Raw genomic sequence first — 18,558 nt, 5'->3', positions numbered from 1 at the left:
AGCGCTGGCAAAATTGCGAGTATATCACAGTTGGCCTAATATTCGAGCGGACGCATTTAACGGACAACAACCTAATAACTCGCTGGTTTTTGCACGGACAAATAAACCCGATGGGGCCCCAGACTGGAAGGAGGTTACAATACCAACTGGGTCATACCAAATAGAACAAATCAATGGAGAATTTCAGCGCAGGATAAAATCGATCACAGGAAAAGAATCAAAAATCGCTATTACGGTTCATGAACCAACGTTATCGTCGACGATTGAAATAAGCACACCGGGGTATATGGTTGATATTTATAACAGTTCAATAAGAACCATACTAGGATGGCCTAAGAATCCACCTCATGAAATCCCCGCGGACCTGCACACGAATGAGAAATCGTATCATGAGATTGATCCCGCTTATCAAATTGATTTGTCTATTATGAAAGGCGCGTTATTACCCGGTAGGTTTATATTTCAAGACAGGAATACCATGCAATGGATATTTCCGTATAAGGAAACTCCTAAATTGTCCGCCGAGACCACAGTTAAATTAAGTGATATTAATGGGTATTTTATCGAGATTAATCATATTTACCAATCACAACTAGAACAGCTACGGGAAACAAAAGAACGAAAACACGTTGAGGTGTTAAATCAACTTATATCAGACATGGAATATATTAATAAACGAATCGTTGAGACAATATCTGCTAACAGCGATGATAATAAACAAAAATTCCTAACCGAGTATAATATCGCAGAAGCCGATTTACCCGATTTTAGGTTTCCAGGATACAACGCGCCAGAACTAAGAAAGTCTCTTAATGATTTTCTCAGTCCATCAACTCATATCCTCAGACACGATAACGGAGATGATGGTAGGCATATTGCCCCGTACAACGTAAATATCGCATCGGTGATAGCAATCAATCTAGTGTGTGATGTTATCGAAGGGAGTTACCAGGTGGATACCAAGCAATCAAATCAAGCTCAACAGGGGTATATCCTTTATTCATTTTCACCAACAGCCCCTCCGGGATTTTTAATCGTTGAGAGTCCGATTAATCCGGTCTATATGCGATGCCATGATCGGTTTTTAACGAGAATTAATTTTAGAATTACCGATCAGTCAAATAACCTAATTGACCTACAAGAGGAGGAGTTAGTGATCACTCTATTTGTAAGATCATAGCAGCAGAGGGGGCGATGACATCGACGCGGTCGTCGATGTGTTTACCGGACGCTGACGACGCTGGGGATCGACGCGCAGAAGGTGTTAATTAAACCAAATGACGATTGGACGATCCCCCGACGACGACGTCGTTTTTTTTTTACCAGGCGCTGACGACACTAGATCGTTGAGTTGCAGAAAGTATTAATTAAGCCAAATGACGATTGGACAAAATGTCGGATTCGCCCCCTCTGCTGCTAAAGCATATGTAAAGCTGAATAATAGCAGCTGACAAGCTGAGTGAACAGTGTTGCTGGTCGAGTGGCAGGTGATTGCGAGACTGATTGGTTGGCGCTGTCTGCTTGTTTAACCAAGGAACTGAATGGTGGTCAGTGACTACCTGGAATACTGACTGCTTGATTGACCAGTGTGACTAGTAGCCAAGTGTGCTGGTAATGGAGTGTGTAACTCCAAGCATGTAATCTATTAGCTGTAGGCTAATTTTGTGGTTTGTAATACCCAGTGTTTTGGGATTGTAAAGATATTTTGTATGATATTTGTTCCTTTGTTTTCACCATTTTACTATTTCAGTAAAATACCTCATTTTTCACTATTTGAGTGAAATCATTTTTACTATTTTAGTAAAACATCATTTTTTTCATCATGTGAAATTACTGTGAATCATTCACCTTTGTCCTTGTACTGTGTAAAGTCGTTCATTTGTATTTTCATTTATTGCATTACTAGGTTCATGCAGATTATGTTAATTTGTCCAATATCTGAATCTTAAACATGCATATATTAATCATATTTCTTTTCTCATTCAAGTCATTCATCATTAAACATTGTATTTGTATCACCATCAAAAGTGTTCTGTTGTAAATCCGAAATCCAACAAGGTTATCCTGTTACAGTCATCACCATCATCATCACCAATTCATTCATCAATATAGCAGAAACGGTCTTGAAAGACCACCCCTTCTGCCAAAAAATAATTGTCTCACAAAACAGGTGGTCTTTCATAACAGTGGTCACTCAAGAGAGGTTTAAATGTATAAGGTCAGCTAAAAAGCTGCAAAGTAATGTATCTATAACAAAATCAGACTCATTAACTTGAAGTGGCAAATGACAATATCCTGCTGTCAAGTGAATTTTCCAATCCATCGCCCAATCAGGCAAGTGCTGATTCAAGAATGATCAGAGATTATTGTCATGAAAAGGAAGTTCTATTGAGAATACTGACATTTTTTCAATGAAACTCCAAACTTTTATCAGAAATTTGTTTCTCTTTGCTATTACCAATCTCATTCAAATATTTCATGCACACTTTTTAATACTAATAATGCTTAACAGAGAAAGAGCCGACTGATTTCAGTCTGAAATTAACCAACAACTGGTGTCAGAAGGGTCACAAAATAAGTTCCAGGAAAACGACATCCTCATGATCAAATTTACATAATTAAAATCATCAACTTCAACATTTTCTATAATATCTGCTTAATAAGAGGTTATTCTGGGTGATTAAACAGCCTTAATACTTGCTTGACTGGGTGAGTGGAATTTGGGATTTATCAACCACTGAATTACTAACCGTTTATTCACAAAATTAATAATCAGTCCAAATCTTGATAATGCTCATGTCTGGTTTCACCTAGCAGCTAACATTCTTACATTTTCACACACATTGTAATTTCAATCCCACCTTGGTACATGTATTTCCATATGATCAATGTATGCAATGGCTGAGAGCACTTAGGTATATGACTGGCCAATGAGTGCTGTTGGTCTTGCTGACCAGCAACAGTCTAGAGTAAAAGCCCATTGATTTTGCAATGTGAACAATCTCTACCACCTTTAGTGGAGAAGACTGTTGATTTCTCACTGCTTAAGGTCTGCATTGAATGGGTACTTGGGGATGTCAGTAACTGATGGGACCCTGGGCAACTGGGGAGAGGCACTGAATGTGATATGGAGGCTCATTGAAACAACTTACCAGGTCCCTCAATTATCATATCAAATAATTTTCGATTCACCAGCAAAAAGAAGAGAAGTATTCCCCTCACCTGAAAGTAGGCAGTCTTAGAGATAAACTGGAGTGAAAATGATCCCCTTCTCTCTGCTTCTTGTCCACATTTGTACTTGAGTATAGTGTCATTCCATTTAAAAGAAACTGTAGGACTGCTTCTATGGGTATCCTTTCTATCCTTTGATTTCCTTCCTGAAAATATCTCCTCAACACATGTGCCCAAGGAAAATTTCTTTTTGGAGTGGCCATACTTCTTCCACCTGACCATTAAAGAGGATGCTAGAAGTGAATGGCTGTGATCTCAGTTTGGCTTTATGGTGGTCTTTTAAAAAAGATGTAAGTGGAGAGCACTGCATCTCTTTCTGCCAGTTGTAAATTTGTCATTATTGTCAAGGCACTGGCCGGTATGTGCTGTGATGCTTGATTCTGTACTCACACCATTCAGGAGAACAGACTCCCACACATGTCCAGTGGGAATTGTCCTTGGGGTGGATAAACTGTTTTCTCATTGTTGGAAGATAGCCACTGAGTCTAAGTCCAACACTGACCCTATCAAGATCACATTCTGGACTAAGTGTTGTGTGTCCGAACGGGTTTCCAATACATCTCTACTGAGTAGAGTTTTGAAAAACATCTGTTTACTGCTGGGGTGTCTGTTTGAAACAATCAGAAACATTTATTGACAGCAGGGTCCTGCAATTTTCAGTGTAAGCAACCTGGTAAGTCATCCCCTCAACCAGACTGTGGTAACAGTTTGAATACCAGTCAATCTTTCCTAATTAGCAAGTCAACAGATGCTGGAACTTGGGATAAAGCTGTTGATGGGAAAGAAGGAGGTGGACAAAATTTTGGTGGTAACAAGCAGAAGACTTGTCATCATTAGCAAAGACAATAAAGCAAGAATATGGTGATGCCAAAGCCTCTTTAATCCAAGATGTACATGTAGCTGGTGAAACTGTAAAAAGTGGTGTCCAATCAAACTAGCAGTTTGTCCCAATTGAAAAATGGTATTTTATAGATGACTGCTAGTCAAGTCCACCCTTGTAGTGGCATATGCAAATGATAAGCTGATTCCATGGGTACTGGGGCAATTAACTGGACACAGAATGCATCAAGTGCATACAGCATTATAATGGCTATCAGATCCATAAACATGCACATGGTCTGATGTCAGGCAGGCCTAATAGACAAAGAAATTCCCTCCCTTGACTTGAAAGAGCAAGCTCGACTTTGGTGTTGACCTGTTGTTATCTGATTCCAAAGGTCAAAATTGACAGAACAATTCCATCTTATCCTCCATGATGTTAAGTTCTTTATGCTTTGATGGGTTATGGGATATATGATCCACAAAACCAGTCCCTAACTTCAGAGTATATGAGTTGACTTGGTGTTCTCACTCTGGCTTATATCAAGCTGGGAGAGAGATATCAGGCCTACTGATTTAGTCCAAAAAAAAGATTTGACGTTTCTAAGAAGATTTGGTGGAGAAAATTAAAAATAAATTCATTGAATGATTTTATGAAGGCCAAAAGAGAAGATGATTTTGCTGACAATTTGATCATTAACATGAATGAAACTGCTGTGCTTCGCTCTCATTCCTGGACAGACTGTCAATCAGAAAGGGGTTAAACGTGTGAGAATTTGCATGAGTGGTGCAGATAAAAAAAATCTTACTTTAGTCCTTGCAGTTTCTGCTTCAGGAAAGGTGTTGTCTCCAATGAGAATTTTTCATGGTATGAGGAAGCTAAAAAAATATTCATACACCAAAAGTATGGATCATACATGATCATACATGAGTACAAATGACAACATTTTTGCTAGCATGGGTTACAAAAGCATTGTTAAAGCAAGTTATTGCTGTACATACTATTTACCCTGTAAACATCGATGTCCATTTGTATCAATGACTACAGATGGCAAACAAATAGAAGCCAGGTTGGTGAATCAACACAAATGACAGTGAGCAATGAACTCATTGTTTGAACAGGATATCAAAAATAAAGGTCATTTTATTACAAAGCAAGCCGACCTAGGAAAAATTTTGAATTCTTTTAAGCATGCTGATTTTTTTTAAATACCAAGTCACCCAACATAGGAAAGCCAACTTTGGTTCCTTTTCACTGGTATTCAATGAAACCCTGAAAATAAACTGAAACAATGGAACAGTTTTTAAAGTGACACAGCCTAGTGCTTCATGCATGGACGTTGAAGACCCAACATTTCCCATAAGATTTGGAGGTGAAAATAAAAATAAAATAATTCGATGAATTTGTGAAGGCTAGAAGACAAGATGATTTCACCAACAATTTGATCATTAACATTGATGTACTTTGATCTCATTCTGGGATGGACTGTCAATAAAAAGGGATTAAAAGTGTGAAATTTGCATGACTGGTGCAGGTATAAAAAAAATTAAACTTTAGTCTTTGCAGTTCTGCCTCAGGAAAGGTGCTGTCTCCAATGAGAATTTTTCATGGCATGAGGAAGCTAAAAAAACATTCATGCACTGGATTGTATGTATGCAGAAAAAGGGCTGGGTTGATGAGAAGATGCTGCAGTGTATTAAAGTGTTTTATCTCAAGTACCAGGAACACACTTTAATATTTTTTTAATGAAATTAAAGTTTGAGTATATTTTCTATCATGTAATTTTTGAATAATTTCAAAGTTGTCCCACAACTTATGACTAAAACAAAAACATGCATCCCAGAACATGCAGTGCACAAACAAATTACTTTAAAAATCAATTTTTGGTGTCCCAACAAATAGTGTCCCAATATATATGGCAAATATGGTAGTCATTGTGGTACTAACTGTAAAATTAATGTGTGCAGGGTTCACCAGTATGCAGAAATCCACACAAAAGCATGCATACATTTATTTGGAAGTTCAAACAAGCTCTCTGTCTTTGGTATGCATGATTTTTTGCTGGCAAAATTTTCTTTTATAAGATCTGTTTTGACAAGTGAGCGTAAATCATGTAGCGTGCAAGCCATCAAATAAATTTTAATGGAATTAGGTGAAGCTGTAAAGGTTAGATCTTAAAGAGATTAAGACACCTGTTATTAGATCTTAACAGCCAAAGAGATTAAGACACCTGTTATTAGATCTTAACAGCCAAAGAGATTAAGACACCTGTTATTAGATCTTAACAGCCAAAGAGATTAAGACACCTGTTATTAGATCTTAACAGCCAAAGAGATTAAGACACCTGTTATTAGATCTTAACAGCCAAACATTAAGACACCTGTTATTAGATCTTAACAGCCAAACATTAAGACACCTGTTATTAAATTTCACTTTATATTGATCAATTTAATCCAAAGACTAATCATATGTGCATGTTATCTGACAACTCTCAGCTTAGTTTTAATGTCATATTATATTTCATTCTTTTTAATACATTAGTGTACTTACTATTAAAAGTTCTAATAATTAAGATTAAATTTAAGCATCTATAGGTGTACAGTGTAAAGGATGGGTGGATAAAAGTGTGTGAGAGAGAGGATACAAATTCTGCTTATTAAAATTAAAATTAAAATTTTATATTAGATAATTAGTAATTGTGTTTTCCTTGTCATATCTTTTTTGACAGAAGAAACAAAAGAAATTATCTTTCTTGACTTAGAAATCCTTACATGATGTTTGAAGCATTTCAATTTTATCATATACCATATTTATAAAAACTATGAAAAGATTCTGGGATTGTTAATTAATATCAATGGGTGGCCAAAGACAACGATGACCAAGCAGAAAGGGATTGGACTTTCCTGGGGTGAGGCACAAGCAATTGTTTAAGACTGGCCTAGATGGCAGAAGATAGTTGCAGCCTTATGTCCCAGACAGGTTGAAGAGGACTAAATAACTAACATATATCATCCTAAAATCAGCTTTTTATCAGTGACATGGACAGATATGTTCATTTCTGAATGTTTATCATGTGTACTATCACAATGGCAACTTTACATAATTCCTGTTGTGCCAATCGCAACGATCAGCATGATTCTTGTGAGACTGACAGAAATAAATTAGTAGATGCATGTAGTTTTGATAAAGAATAATGCCAGTGTGGAATGAATAATGAAATAGGACTTTATGCCCTGGGTGTCTTGACTGTAGAAGCAAAAATGCAATGGCAACCCAATGAACACTGGGTCCAGAATTTAAGGATTTTGATCCTAAACCTGCTAAAGATAAATTTTTCAAGCTTGTTCAAGAAAAAAGTGAATGTAGTATACTGTGTTGCATTAAGATGAAATAAAAAGATTGAATTGTTTCTTCTTTCAGCAACACTGAAAATGTAATGATTTTAAATGGAATTAAGCTAATTAAATAAATGAATATAGAAAAGAAAACGTAATAACCTTGATTTCTTCTAGCTGCACACATAATTAAAGAATGATAAGGTAAAGTCATTGAGAACTATTATAGCTGTAACATGACAAACAATCATAATTATCAACAGTCTTAATTTTTATGTTAATTATAATTCTAAATATTTCAGAATGAATGAGCATTCTCAATCCAATTCACATTATGTTCTGATTTATTGCATAGGGGAAAAAAGTGTCATTATTGGGACTCCTTGTTTTAGGACTATGAGCAGATCCTTTCCCCAGGAAGGGGTTCTGGAATTAATTTTTCAAATCATATGGAGAATGCTGGTGTGGTCAGTTTTTGTAAATAAGGTTAATTATCCTCAATTACACTGACAGCGACTAGGATAATCCCATTTAGTGTGGACAATAATCAGTGGGAAAATAAAACCTGACCGTTACACAGTAGTACAGTGGATGCATACAAAATAATTAAATGGCTGATCTCAACACAAAAAGGCATTTTGATATACAGGAGTGTCAGTACACAAAATATGCAAATGAGGATGCATGGGCTATGAAAATTGCGAGTCCCAGTCTGCTTATACATGTCCATGACATGGTGATGCAATCTACTGACAGCTTTGGTACTTGTACAGAGTTTCATTAAAATACAGTGGTTCCAAAGTTATACTCCAGACTGATACAAGTCACAGAATTACATTTATCCTTGCTGTTACCTTGACAATGAGGCTGAGGATGTGGCTATAGTCTATGACATGCCATCTTGTCATGGCAAGGGAGCATAACTATGGTACACACTACACCAACAAGTTACATGTTTTATAAGCCTGCATAACACAGTTATCATGTTATAAAGTAACAACTGGAATGTAAATTCAGGGTTCTCAACAGAGTTTCAGCATGAGGAGTCCTGGACTCTTCACATAAGGCACTCATGAGTCCCCAGTGTATTTCTGAGAGTCCCTGGAATACAACTGGGAGTGCCTCACCTTGAAAAGGATAGAAATGAAAATGAAAAAGTACATACTTATTGTTTTATTACATATCAAAATTGAATTCTTAGCCATTTATAATATATATTTTTTTTTAAATCTGTAAAAAAAATGTTAAGTTTAAAACATACATATACATTTATAATTTTTTATCCCTACAAAATTTAGAACGCAATAAAACAATAGAATAAAATCATCAACAATTAGTTTCAATCCCAAGAACATTCAATTAAAATGTTGAAATGAAGTTTTCTCTGCAACCATGAATAAAATATCTAGCAATACACTTTATCATATATATGAACATAATTTACCAGCATTAAATAAACAAAGTAATGACAAAATATACAAGCACCATACCTGCAAAGAGAATATATTGTCCAAATCAGACTCTGAGAAAGCTTTTATTACTCTCATTGTTTAAATCTGTATATTTATATTCACCAATTTAAGTTAGATACCATTGCTAGAAAAAGGGCATAGTTTATTTGCTGAATAATCACAGGTGCTTACATAACACACTCAATATAACACTGGTTTCTTTAAAGACATGTATCCTTTTCACATGATAATTACAGTGATAGGATTAACTGTTAAGTAGTCACCCCAACTTCACCTGTTTACTTAAGTCTAGCCTTAAGATATTCTGCAGACTGGCCATGGCTGACCTAAATATTAAAGGGGTAGTGTCCAGGAAGAAAATGAGGCACATCATGGAGACACATTATAGGGAGAAAGGGTGCATCCTTTAAGAATTTCACACATAATTGACCCAGAAACTCAGGTCATTGAGAGGACTGTAAATTCATGCTGCTTGCATTTTTCTCTGCGTGTGTGTGTGATTAAGATTTTTAACTAACTTTAACAATTTTTCAGTCATACTGCTACAATGTCTGCAGTGTGGCAGTTTATAGTGATGTCTACACTGGGGCATCATGCCGCAGACATGTAGCACGATGTCCCACCCAGTCACACTATCCTGACACCAGGCTGACCAGTCCTAACACTAACCTCTTAACGCTGGGCGCCTAAGTCCTAACACTAACCTCTTAACGCTGAGTGCCTAGCGAGGCAGCTGTTAGTACCATTTTTGTAAGTCTCTGGTATGACTTGGCCTGGAATCGAACCCACGACCTCCCTCATCCAAGGCAGATGCTCTAACCACTAGGCCACCGGAGTGGTCTGCATTTTTCTAATCTGTATACTCTGTAAATTCTGCTTTGTGATCTTACAACTGAATGAATCATTAATCTGTATACTGGTCTGCGCAATCTTCCAAAGTCAACCTTGTGCAATTTACCAATATTGGATGATCATGATAATAAATTGTTCAATGTCAACCCTATGCTATATATATATATATATATATATATATATATATATATATATATATATATATATCGGTATATAAGTTACATTAAAATTGAAACAAAAGTGAACAAAAAATACAATTAAAAACAAATGAGTCAATAAGAGGTAATTTAGCAGTCTGTATTACGACACCCAAGCCTACTCCAAAACACCACCCAGGATACATGCATAACTCTTTTGTGACTGTTTGGAACTAGGCAATCAGCTTAAAAGCGTTTCTTTGAAATTTAATGTTCAATTTTGGGGTATTTAAGATTAAACTAAATGATTTCCGTTCAATTGAGAAAATAATTTCAATTGAAAAACATAATTTTAAGTGTTAAATGTTGTAAGCTGTTTCAGTTTGTTTTGGGGTTTTTTCAAGAGCTTAAGTTAGGGTGTCTTGAGATGATCACAGGAGCTTGTATCATTATTTATAATTTACCAACATAATTTTAAGTGTTAAATGTTGTAAGTTGTTTCAGTTTGTTTTGGGGTTTTTTCAAAAGCTTAAGTTAGGGTGTCTTGGGATGATCACAGGGGCTTGTATCATTATTTATAATTTACCAACATAATTTTAAGTGTTAAATGTTGTAAGTTGTTTCAGTTTGTTTTGGGGTTTTTTCAAGAGCTTAAGTTAGGGTGTCTTGGGATGATCACAGGGGCTTGTATCATTATTTATAATTTACCAACATAATTTTAAGTGTTAAATGTTGTAAGTTGTTTCAGTTTGTTTTGGGGTTTTTTCAAGAGCTTAAGTTAGGGTGTCTTGGGATGATCACAGGGGCTTGTATCATTATTTATAATTTACCAACATAATTTTAAGTGTTAAATGTTGTAAGTTGTTTCAGTTTGTTTTGGGGTTTTTTCAAGAGCTTAAGTTAGGGTGTCTTGGGATGATCACAGGGGCTTGTATCATTATTTATAATTTACCAACATAATTTTAAGTGTTAAATGTTGTAAGTTGTTTCAGTTTGTTTTGGGGGTTTTTCAAGAGCTTAAGTTAGGGTGTCTTGGGATGATCACAGGGGCTTGTATCATTGTTTATAATTTATCTGTCATACTAGTCCTACAATGTAAGACGCATCACCTGATATTTTTGTTCTGGGGGGTGATGGGTATTACTGCCTAACTAACGGCACTCTGTAGTGTGTTTTAATGTCGACTAACAGTGTAACGCAAGTCAAATTTTCAGAAATATCACACACAACTGGCAACCAATAATGCCACTTTCCTACAAAGTAAAGTTATAATGTTTTTGTCACACTTTACTTACCCTGATGTCTTTTATCTAATAAATTCAAATTCTCACAAACGAAATGGACCTGTTTTCAAGTTTCAATGGCCTACATTTCAGCTGGCAGGAAAGCAATGAAAGCCGGGAATACCAAAATCAGGTTAAGTTGAAATATTATTCTTTAACAAAACGAATCAAAATATATTATGCCTATTGGAACTGTGAGTAATGTTTCATTTCGTTCAAGAAACATTTACCCCACATGAACCTACTAAAACATACTTCGGTATACTTTGACTAATATGGCATTGCAACAAATTAAAATGTATGTCAGTGGAACATGAAAATACATCTACTTGCTAGTGTCATATTTTCATTCCTCCAGGATAAAGACAGCACAGTAAGTATATTAATTACACAATATTAATTACACATAAATTAGAGGAAGAGTGTCGATATAGGCTGCCAAATGTGTGAGATATTCCTGAAACTTTGACTACTCGTTTCGATGTCAACTGACATCGGAACACGCTATACAAGCCCGTTATTTGGATAGTAAGGTACAGCACTAAAACATTATGTCTTCCATTGTAGAACTACCTGTTATACATGTACTATATAATAACTAGTTATTACAACTAGCTACTATATACTACATATATGACAGGTAACTTGTTAGCAACGATACGAGTCCCTGTTGGGGTGATTATAGTCCTACAATGTAAGACCTCGACCCTGATATTTATATTCTGGGCGTCGACGCCTTGTAGGACTCTGGTGATTAGTCACTCTCGTAACTTAGTTTTTTTAAAAGTCAAAACTGCTTACCAAGTTGGCTCCTGTCCAAGCCCTCCGACTCAGCTAGTGATGGCATGGCATAATTAACAGATCTCCTGATATATACGTACAGCAAATAACTAACGTATAAACTGCCAAACAATAGCTTCTGCTTAAAAACCGACATTCGTCTGTGCTAAATCTATACGAAAACGTGCAATTTAATGTGAAATTATTTAAAACTTACAGGTTTAACTCTTACTGGTAACAAATTACCAATACCTAATATTAAATTTGCCTTTTATAACTTTGAATTGTGGCCTTAGCTCGAAAATTCACTACAAATTCCAAATTTTCCTTTTCCGTCTGCATGCAATTTAGTCAGCATGAAAATGATGGTCAAGGGTGACAACTTTGTTACACAGTTCTATAGATCAAACGAACTTGTAGCAAGTAACAATCAATTAAGAAACGTGTAAGAGTTCAGATTGAAACAAGAAGAAACGATGTGATAACATTCTAAAAACAATGCCCTGCCCATATAAATAAAAAAACATTTAACGTAAATAAAACATTACTGACAATTCTGACAGCATAAACTACACCAACTAACAAACATCGGTGCATAGAAACACCGGAACGCACCGAAACGCCGGAACACAATAGAAACACCGAAACGCAATATCGTATATACCATAGCTGGAAATTGTGAAACACCGACTTGGAAATCATGAATAAAGGTGTGCAGATATTATTAACGCTTGCGTTTATAATGCACTAGAAATGAAAATCGCTGAATTATTTACATTATTCATTAAGTTTTGATTATGAAATTCATAGCTACCATACAGCAATCAACACATTTTCCTAATAAACGCAATTAATGATCATTTGGTATTCGTAAGCACAAAAGGTCAAAATGATTAAGGCCTGCTGAACCATAGTCTTTATAAATTTATAACAGAAATATTATTGATTCGCTTTACTTCGCTACGTAATGTAGCATACTGTCCAGTAGACTCAAGAATGGCAACATCTGTGTTTATTAAACCGTTCACGCACGTGACCCGCTTTCTATAAGTTGGTTGACGTTTTAATGTTGTGTAGTTCCCGTCAAATTTCTTTAACAGTTAATTTTGCACAAAGTTGTATAATAAAAAAAAAACGTATAATGTAAAAAAGATGTATAATTTTAATTCTCTACTATTAATCATAACGAACACCAATTTCTTTACATAAATGTACAGATGCATGCAAATATATACAAATAATAACAAATTATACAGACTTTGTCTAACTTTTCGGTGTTTAGTAGGTCCGACATGCAAATGACGCTATGGATCTACAACAGAGAAAGTGGACGCTTTATATTCATCAATTGCTGAATAAAAACCATACCACCAAAGATATATATAATGGGTATATTTCAGTATATTTGAATGTATTTGAGTAGAAAGATATGGGCAGCCGTCGCCGCCAAAATTACATTAATCAAATGATCTAGTATGAAATCAAATGATTTAACCTAGCAAATGAAATGATAAATCCAGATTCCAAATGATGTGGTGTCACATGAAATGATTTAACGAACAAAACCAAATAATGCATTTAGATTTCAAATGACGTGGTATTAAATGAAATGATGTAGAGTGAAATGAAATGATTTAACCCATCAAACGGAATGATGAATTCAGATTCCAAATGATGTTGTGTGATATGAAATGATGTAGCATGAAATGAAATGATTGAACCCCAAAAATGAAATAATGAATTCAGATTTCAAATGATGTGGCGTTAAATGAAATGATCTGGTATTACATAAAATGATTTAAAGAACAAAATGGAATGATGATATCTGCTTCCAAATGACGTGCTATTAAATAAAATGATGTAGTCTAAAATTAAATGATTTAACTCAACAAATGAAATCATGATTTTAAATTCCAAATGATCTGGTATTAAATAAAATGATTTAAAGAACAAAACGGATTGATGAAATCTGCTTCCAAATGACATATTATTAAATGAAATTATGTGGTATGAAATGAAATGATTTAACTCAACAAATGAAATGATGAATTCAGATTCCAAATGATGTGGTATTAAATTAAATGATTTAAAGAACTAAACGGATTGATGAAATCTGCTTCCAAATGACGTAGTATTAAATGAAATTATGTAGTCTAGAATCAACTGATTTAACCCAAAAAACGAAATGATTTATTCAGATTCCAAATGATCTGGCATTAGTTGAAATGGTTTGAAGAACAGAATGGAATGATCAGCTCATATTCCAAATGATGTGGTATTAAATGACATGTATGGAATGTAAACGGTCTGATCAAAGTGTAAATCAGCTGGCGTAAATCCAAACAAACACGGGGGGGGGGGGGGGGCGCTGTTATCTATGACGTATGATGTCAGCAGTAGTGAAGTGGGCCAGCCTAGGGTCTATGGGAATTAGCATTAAAAACACCCCTGGACCACTCTAGGGTCTATGTAAATTTAACATGGACAAAACCTCTGGGCCACTCTAGGGTCTATGGGAATTAACATGGACAAAAATCTTGGGCTGGTATACGGTCTATGTAAATTTAACATTAATCACCCTGGGCCTGTCTAGGGACTAGGGGAAATGGAACAGGGTCGGGACCCTATTTTAATACGGTCCCGACCTGATGGCTCTCTATTTTTTTTAAACAAAAAAAAAAATAAAAAATGGAGTAGGCAATTGAAAGTATATCTCTTTTCAAGAGACTGGAGTGGCCCTGAAAAGGGCCTTTGGGTTTCTTCTTCTTCTAACTCCTTAACTTCTTTATCCACCCCCTTATTTTTTCATCATTCCTTTCTTCTTCTTCTTCTTTTCTGTTTCCGGTATCCAGTCCGGGTGACCCATGGCTCGGAACTTCTGTTGGATTTTCATCTATTTTGCGTTTAGTTTCTCTAGTTCTTCCTTTTTCTTTCTATTTTCTTCTTCTTTCCTATCTTTTGCCCACCTATCCTTGATTTTCTGCACTTCTTCATCTATCACATTTCTCATCTTTTCTTCCCCTTTTTTCAGTTGTTCAACACTCCTTTTGACAAAGGGCCACTCTGACCTTTGTTCTATCTCTTCCAAGAACCTTCTTACTTCTTTTACCTTCACCATAGCCTCTTTTATTGTCCCCACTCTGACATAAGGGGGATTTATCAGACCTCTTAATCTCTTCACTTCTTCTTCAATTAATCCCTCTATCATCTCCCTGGCTAATTTTAGTTCGTTCACGTAGTGCAGACTTGTTCTTAACCTCCAATCTCTTTCAATCCTTTCAACTCCATATTCCCCATCCACCATCCAAAAATAAACATGCCTTAAATCATTAAACAGTTGTGACACCTCCATCTTCGTTTTGGTTATTCCGTATAATGGTTCTAACACTGAACTTTGTGGGTTCTTATAGTTAAAGCGCGGATGTGAAGGAAAACATCCCCCTACTTTTCTCATTTCATATAATATACTACCCACATAAGTGAAGCAGCAATTAACAAACCCCAAATCTACTATCCACACACGCAAAGCATTAAAAATGAAACCCAAATCTACTATCCACACTAACCAACTTAAGCGCTTACAAAACCCAATAATCTACTATCCACACAAACGTTCGTGAGCGCTTACAAACACACAAACACACAAACACAAGAAAAAAGAGTCAGTGTTTATATTCACACAACTCTACATACACACATTAGCAAATCAATTGTTATTTCTTTTCTAAAGGTTTGGGTAGCCCTGAAAAGGGCTGTTTGTTTTTGAACTCCAGTGACACCTGGTTAATGATGGCACCTTCCAGGCCTGGCACCACACACACATCTTCTTCCCCAGTCTCCTTTTACTTTTTTTCTTGGGAGTGCAGAGGCGGGATGATTGGCTTCAGCACCCCAATCCTCTGAATCTGGTATCTTGTAAGTCATCCTCTCTCCTATTTTCTTTTCCTCCTCTTCCCTCTGTCTTCTCTCCTCCTCTTCTTTCTTTATCCTTGCCTCTTCTACTATGGCCTCTGCAGCCAGCTCATTCACTATACGCCTGGCATATTCCAGGTGTACATGAAGTTCAAGCAGTTTTGCTAGTCTGGTGTTCATTCTCTTGATCAATCAACAAGGGTAGCTAGACTGCCGAGCGATTTTCAATTTATACTAAAAGCGCGGACGTGAAGGGAAACATCCCCTAAAACAAAATTGATATTACCTAGATCATGACCAAACAACTCGCGGACTTAAAAGAAACACTCACTCACTTTTTTATACTACCCATCACTATTCTAAAAAAATTTCATTTGACCAATAATATACTATCCACATACGCAAAACAGTCAAATCAAACCCCAAATCTACTCTCCAGGCACGTCAAACAGCAAAAAAACATGATCATAATCTACTATTCACACAAACGTATGTTAGCGCTTACAATCACCCACACACATAAACATATACAATCACACCACAAAAGAGTGAGTGTTTATATTCACACTACTCTACATACACACACATTGGCAAATCGATTGTTATTTCTTTTCTAGAGTATTGGGTAGCCCTGAAAAGGGCTGGTTTTTTTTTTTTTGTTTGCTATGGCAATCTTTCAGTTTCTAAGAATGCGACGTCCTCTGACGATAGACTTTCTGACGATAGGTCTGCTTCTTCGGAAAGAGAAGAAGAACTCTTTGGTGTCGATACGACAATCGACAAAGCCTCTGTCAGGTTCAGGTTGCTGCTGCTGATGTTGTTGTTGTTGCTGTTGCTGCTCTCTCTGCTGTTTCTGAAGTCTGTACTTCTCTGTCCATTCTTCTTTCTCCCTATTCACTTCTTCTCTGAAGAGCTCTTCTATCAGGTCTTCAGTGACTTTTAACATTCTCACATTCTCTGTCTCTTCTGGCTTCGGTATCAGACTGTGTCTGACCTTGTGCAAATTCACGTAGGCTTCGTTTAGCTTAGCTAGTTTGGAGCACATCTTCGTAGGAGGATGAGTCAACAATGGATGGTTAGACTGGAGGCTACCCCGGCTTTAAAGCCAAAGCGCGGACGTGAAGTAAAACATCCCCACACTGTTTTCGAGCCGGAACGTTCAATGAGTGTCATGAGAGGGATAGTAAGAAGTCAAAGAGCATGAATCAAAATTCTTATAGCCAAACAAAAGACAAAGTCATTTTTTTTCAAAACAACATTTTTTTATTCAAAATCACTTAACACTAACAAACAACTCTAACATTTTTAACAATATAACATTAAACATTTTTTTTCAAATACCAAACATTTTTTTCCAGCTCACACATTATTTTGGACAAGGCTGACAACGTTGTGAATGAAATTGTGATTTCCACTGTTGGAAGTCATTAGGCCATTGATGGACACTACGTTTCCTAGCTTGAGACAAAAGATAAGCATAATGGTCACAAAACCATTGATCTACTTTCACATCGTTTCTAGAAGAAGAACGAGGATGAAAATGAGTCACTAAATGTTCTAAGGAACAACCCAGGCTGCGATGATGCAGAAAATATACACAATATTGTCCACACACCAAGGAATCTGTGCCTTGTAATTTCACATTATTGAATCGGGTGGTCTGAGCATTTCTTCTCATAAAGTCAATGATATCGTCTTCCAAAGGAGGCAATCCATACGAATCGAAATATTCCACACATCCTTCTTGAGGAAAGTAGACGGCTACCCAGTGGGTTCCTGGGAGATGACTGTCGTCCGTGTTGATCACATAAGCTAGATGGTCTTGAGGTTTACGATGAGGGAGTTCATCTTTAGCACAGACGACAGGATTCCAAGAAACCGTGTACGAGCTGTGGTTCAAAAGGTAATAAAGTTCACAGGTATCCATGTTTTGTGTGGTTTTTTTCTTCTTCTTCAAAGGTAATGATAAGTGATCAATTCGATCCTGACTTTTTGCTTGAAAATGTCTGACAAGTAAAAGACGTTTAGATCCGACTTCTTACTCTGGTCAAAGAGAGATTCGATGCGACGGCACTCCAGAGACGTTAATGGAGGAGAAGAATGTTTATTCAAGCCTTTGTACCACTCGTTCAACACGAATTCTATTTCGATGTGATCCCAAGGTTTGTCCAGATATTCGTCAAATTTTTCTTCTTGACTTAATATCAGACATTTTTGTTGTGTTGAATTTGACTGGGATGATCGTTGTGACATCCATAGCACTCTTCCTTGATCAATTCTTTCATTATATCTGCCAGGACTGTAGCAAAACAGGAGACTAAATGGGCTTCTTGTTCTGACCATCTTGACTTCATCATGATAACTTCTTCGTCTTGGGATTCTTCTTCTTATTCTTTCACGGTCTCCTCACATTTTATCTTCAAAGTTTCTCCACTAGGTAAAGAGGGATAACAGTCTTCCATGGCTTCTAATAATCTAGAATGACTTCTCTCAAACTGTTGATTTCTATGGTATTGTCAAATTCTGCATACAGGAGGACGTTCACACTGTGATCTGGAGGTGGATTTGCAAACTGAAGTTCCACACGAATCTGACCCGATTTTATAGGGTGGAAATGTCCCTCGTCGCTGCCTTGGTCTGGAGTGAAATCAAAACCCCACAAAGCATAGCCTCCTGCATAATCGTCGTACGAAATACCGTGACTGGTGTGTTCCTAACTGTCCCGTGGCTTCGTAC

At 36.4% G+C, this 18,558-nt stretch overlaps 1 protein-coding gene across 1 annotated transcript in view; it reads right to left on the bottom strand.

Annotated features, from left to right (window-relative positions):
* The window catches only part of LOC149784868 (glucose-6-phosphate exchanger SLC37A4-like), an 80,121-nt gene extending 67,600 nt beyond the window's left edge, over positions 1-12,521 (bottom strand). Inside the window, exon 1 of the mRNA XM_089978443.1 lies at positions 11,932-12,521. Within this exon, the coding sequence (XP_089834569.1) occupies positions 11,932-12,067 (136 nt within the window). The 5' untranslated portion in view covers positions 12,068-12,521. The remainder of the gene's footprint in view (positions 1-11,931) is intronic.
* Positions 12,522-18,558: the final 6,037 nt, after the last annotated feature.

This window comes from Sinohyriopsis cumingii, chromosome 13 (genome assembly GCF_028554795.1).
Source record: "Sinohyriopsis cumingii isolate HCF-2022 chromosome 13, ASM2855479v2, whole genome shotgun sequence".
Lineage (NCBI taxonomy): Eukaryota > Metazoa > Mollusca > Bivalvia > Unionida > Unionidae > Sinohyriopsis > Sinohyriopsis cumingii.
This window is presented reverse-complemented; position numbering and strand designations above follow the sequence as displayed.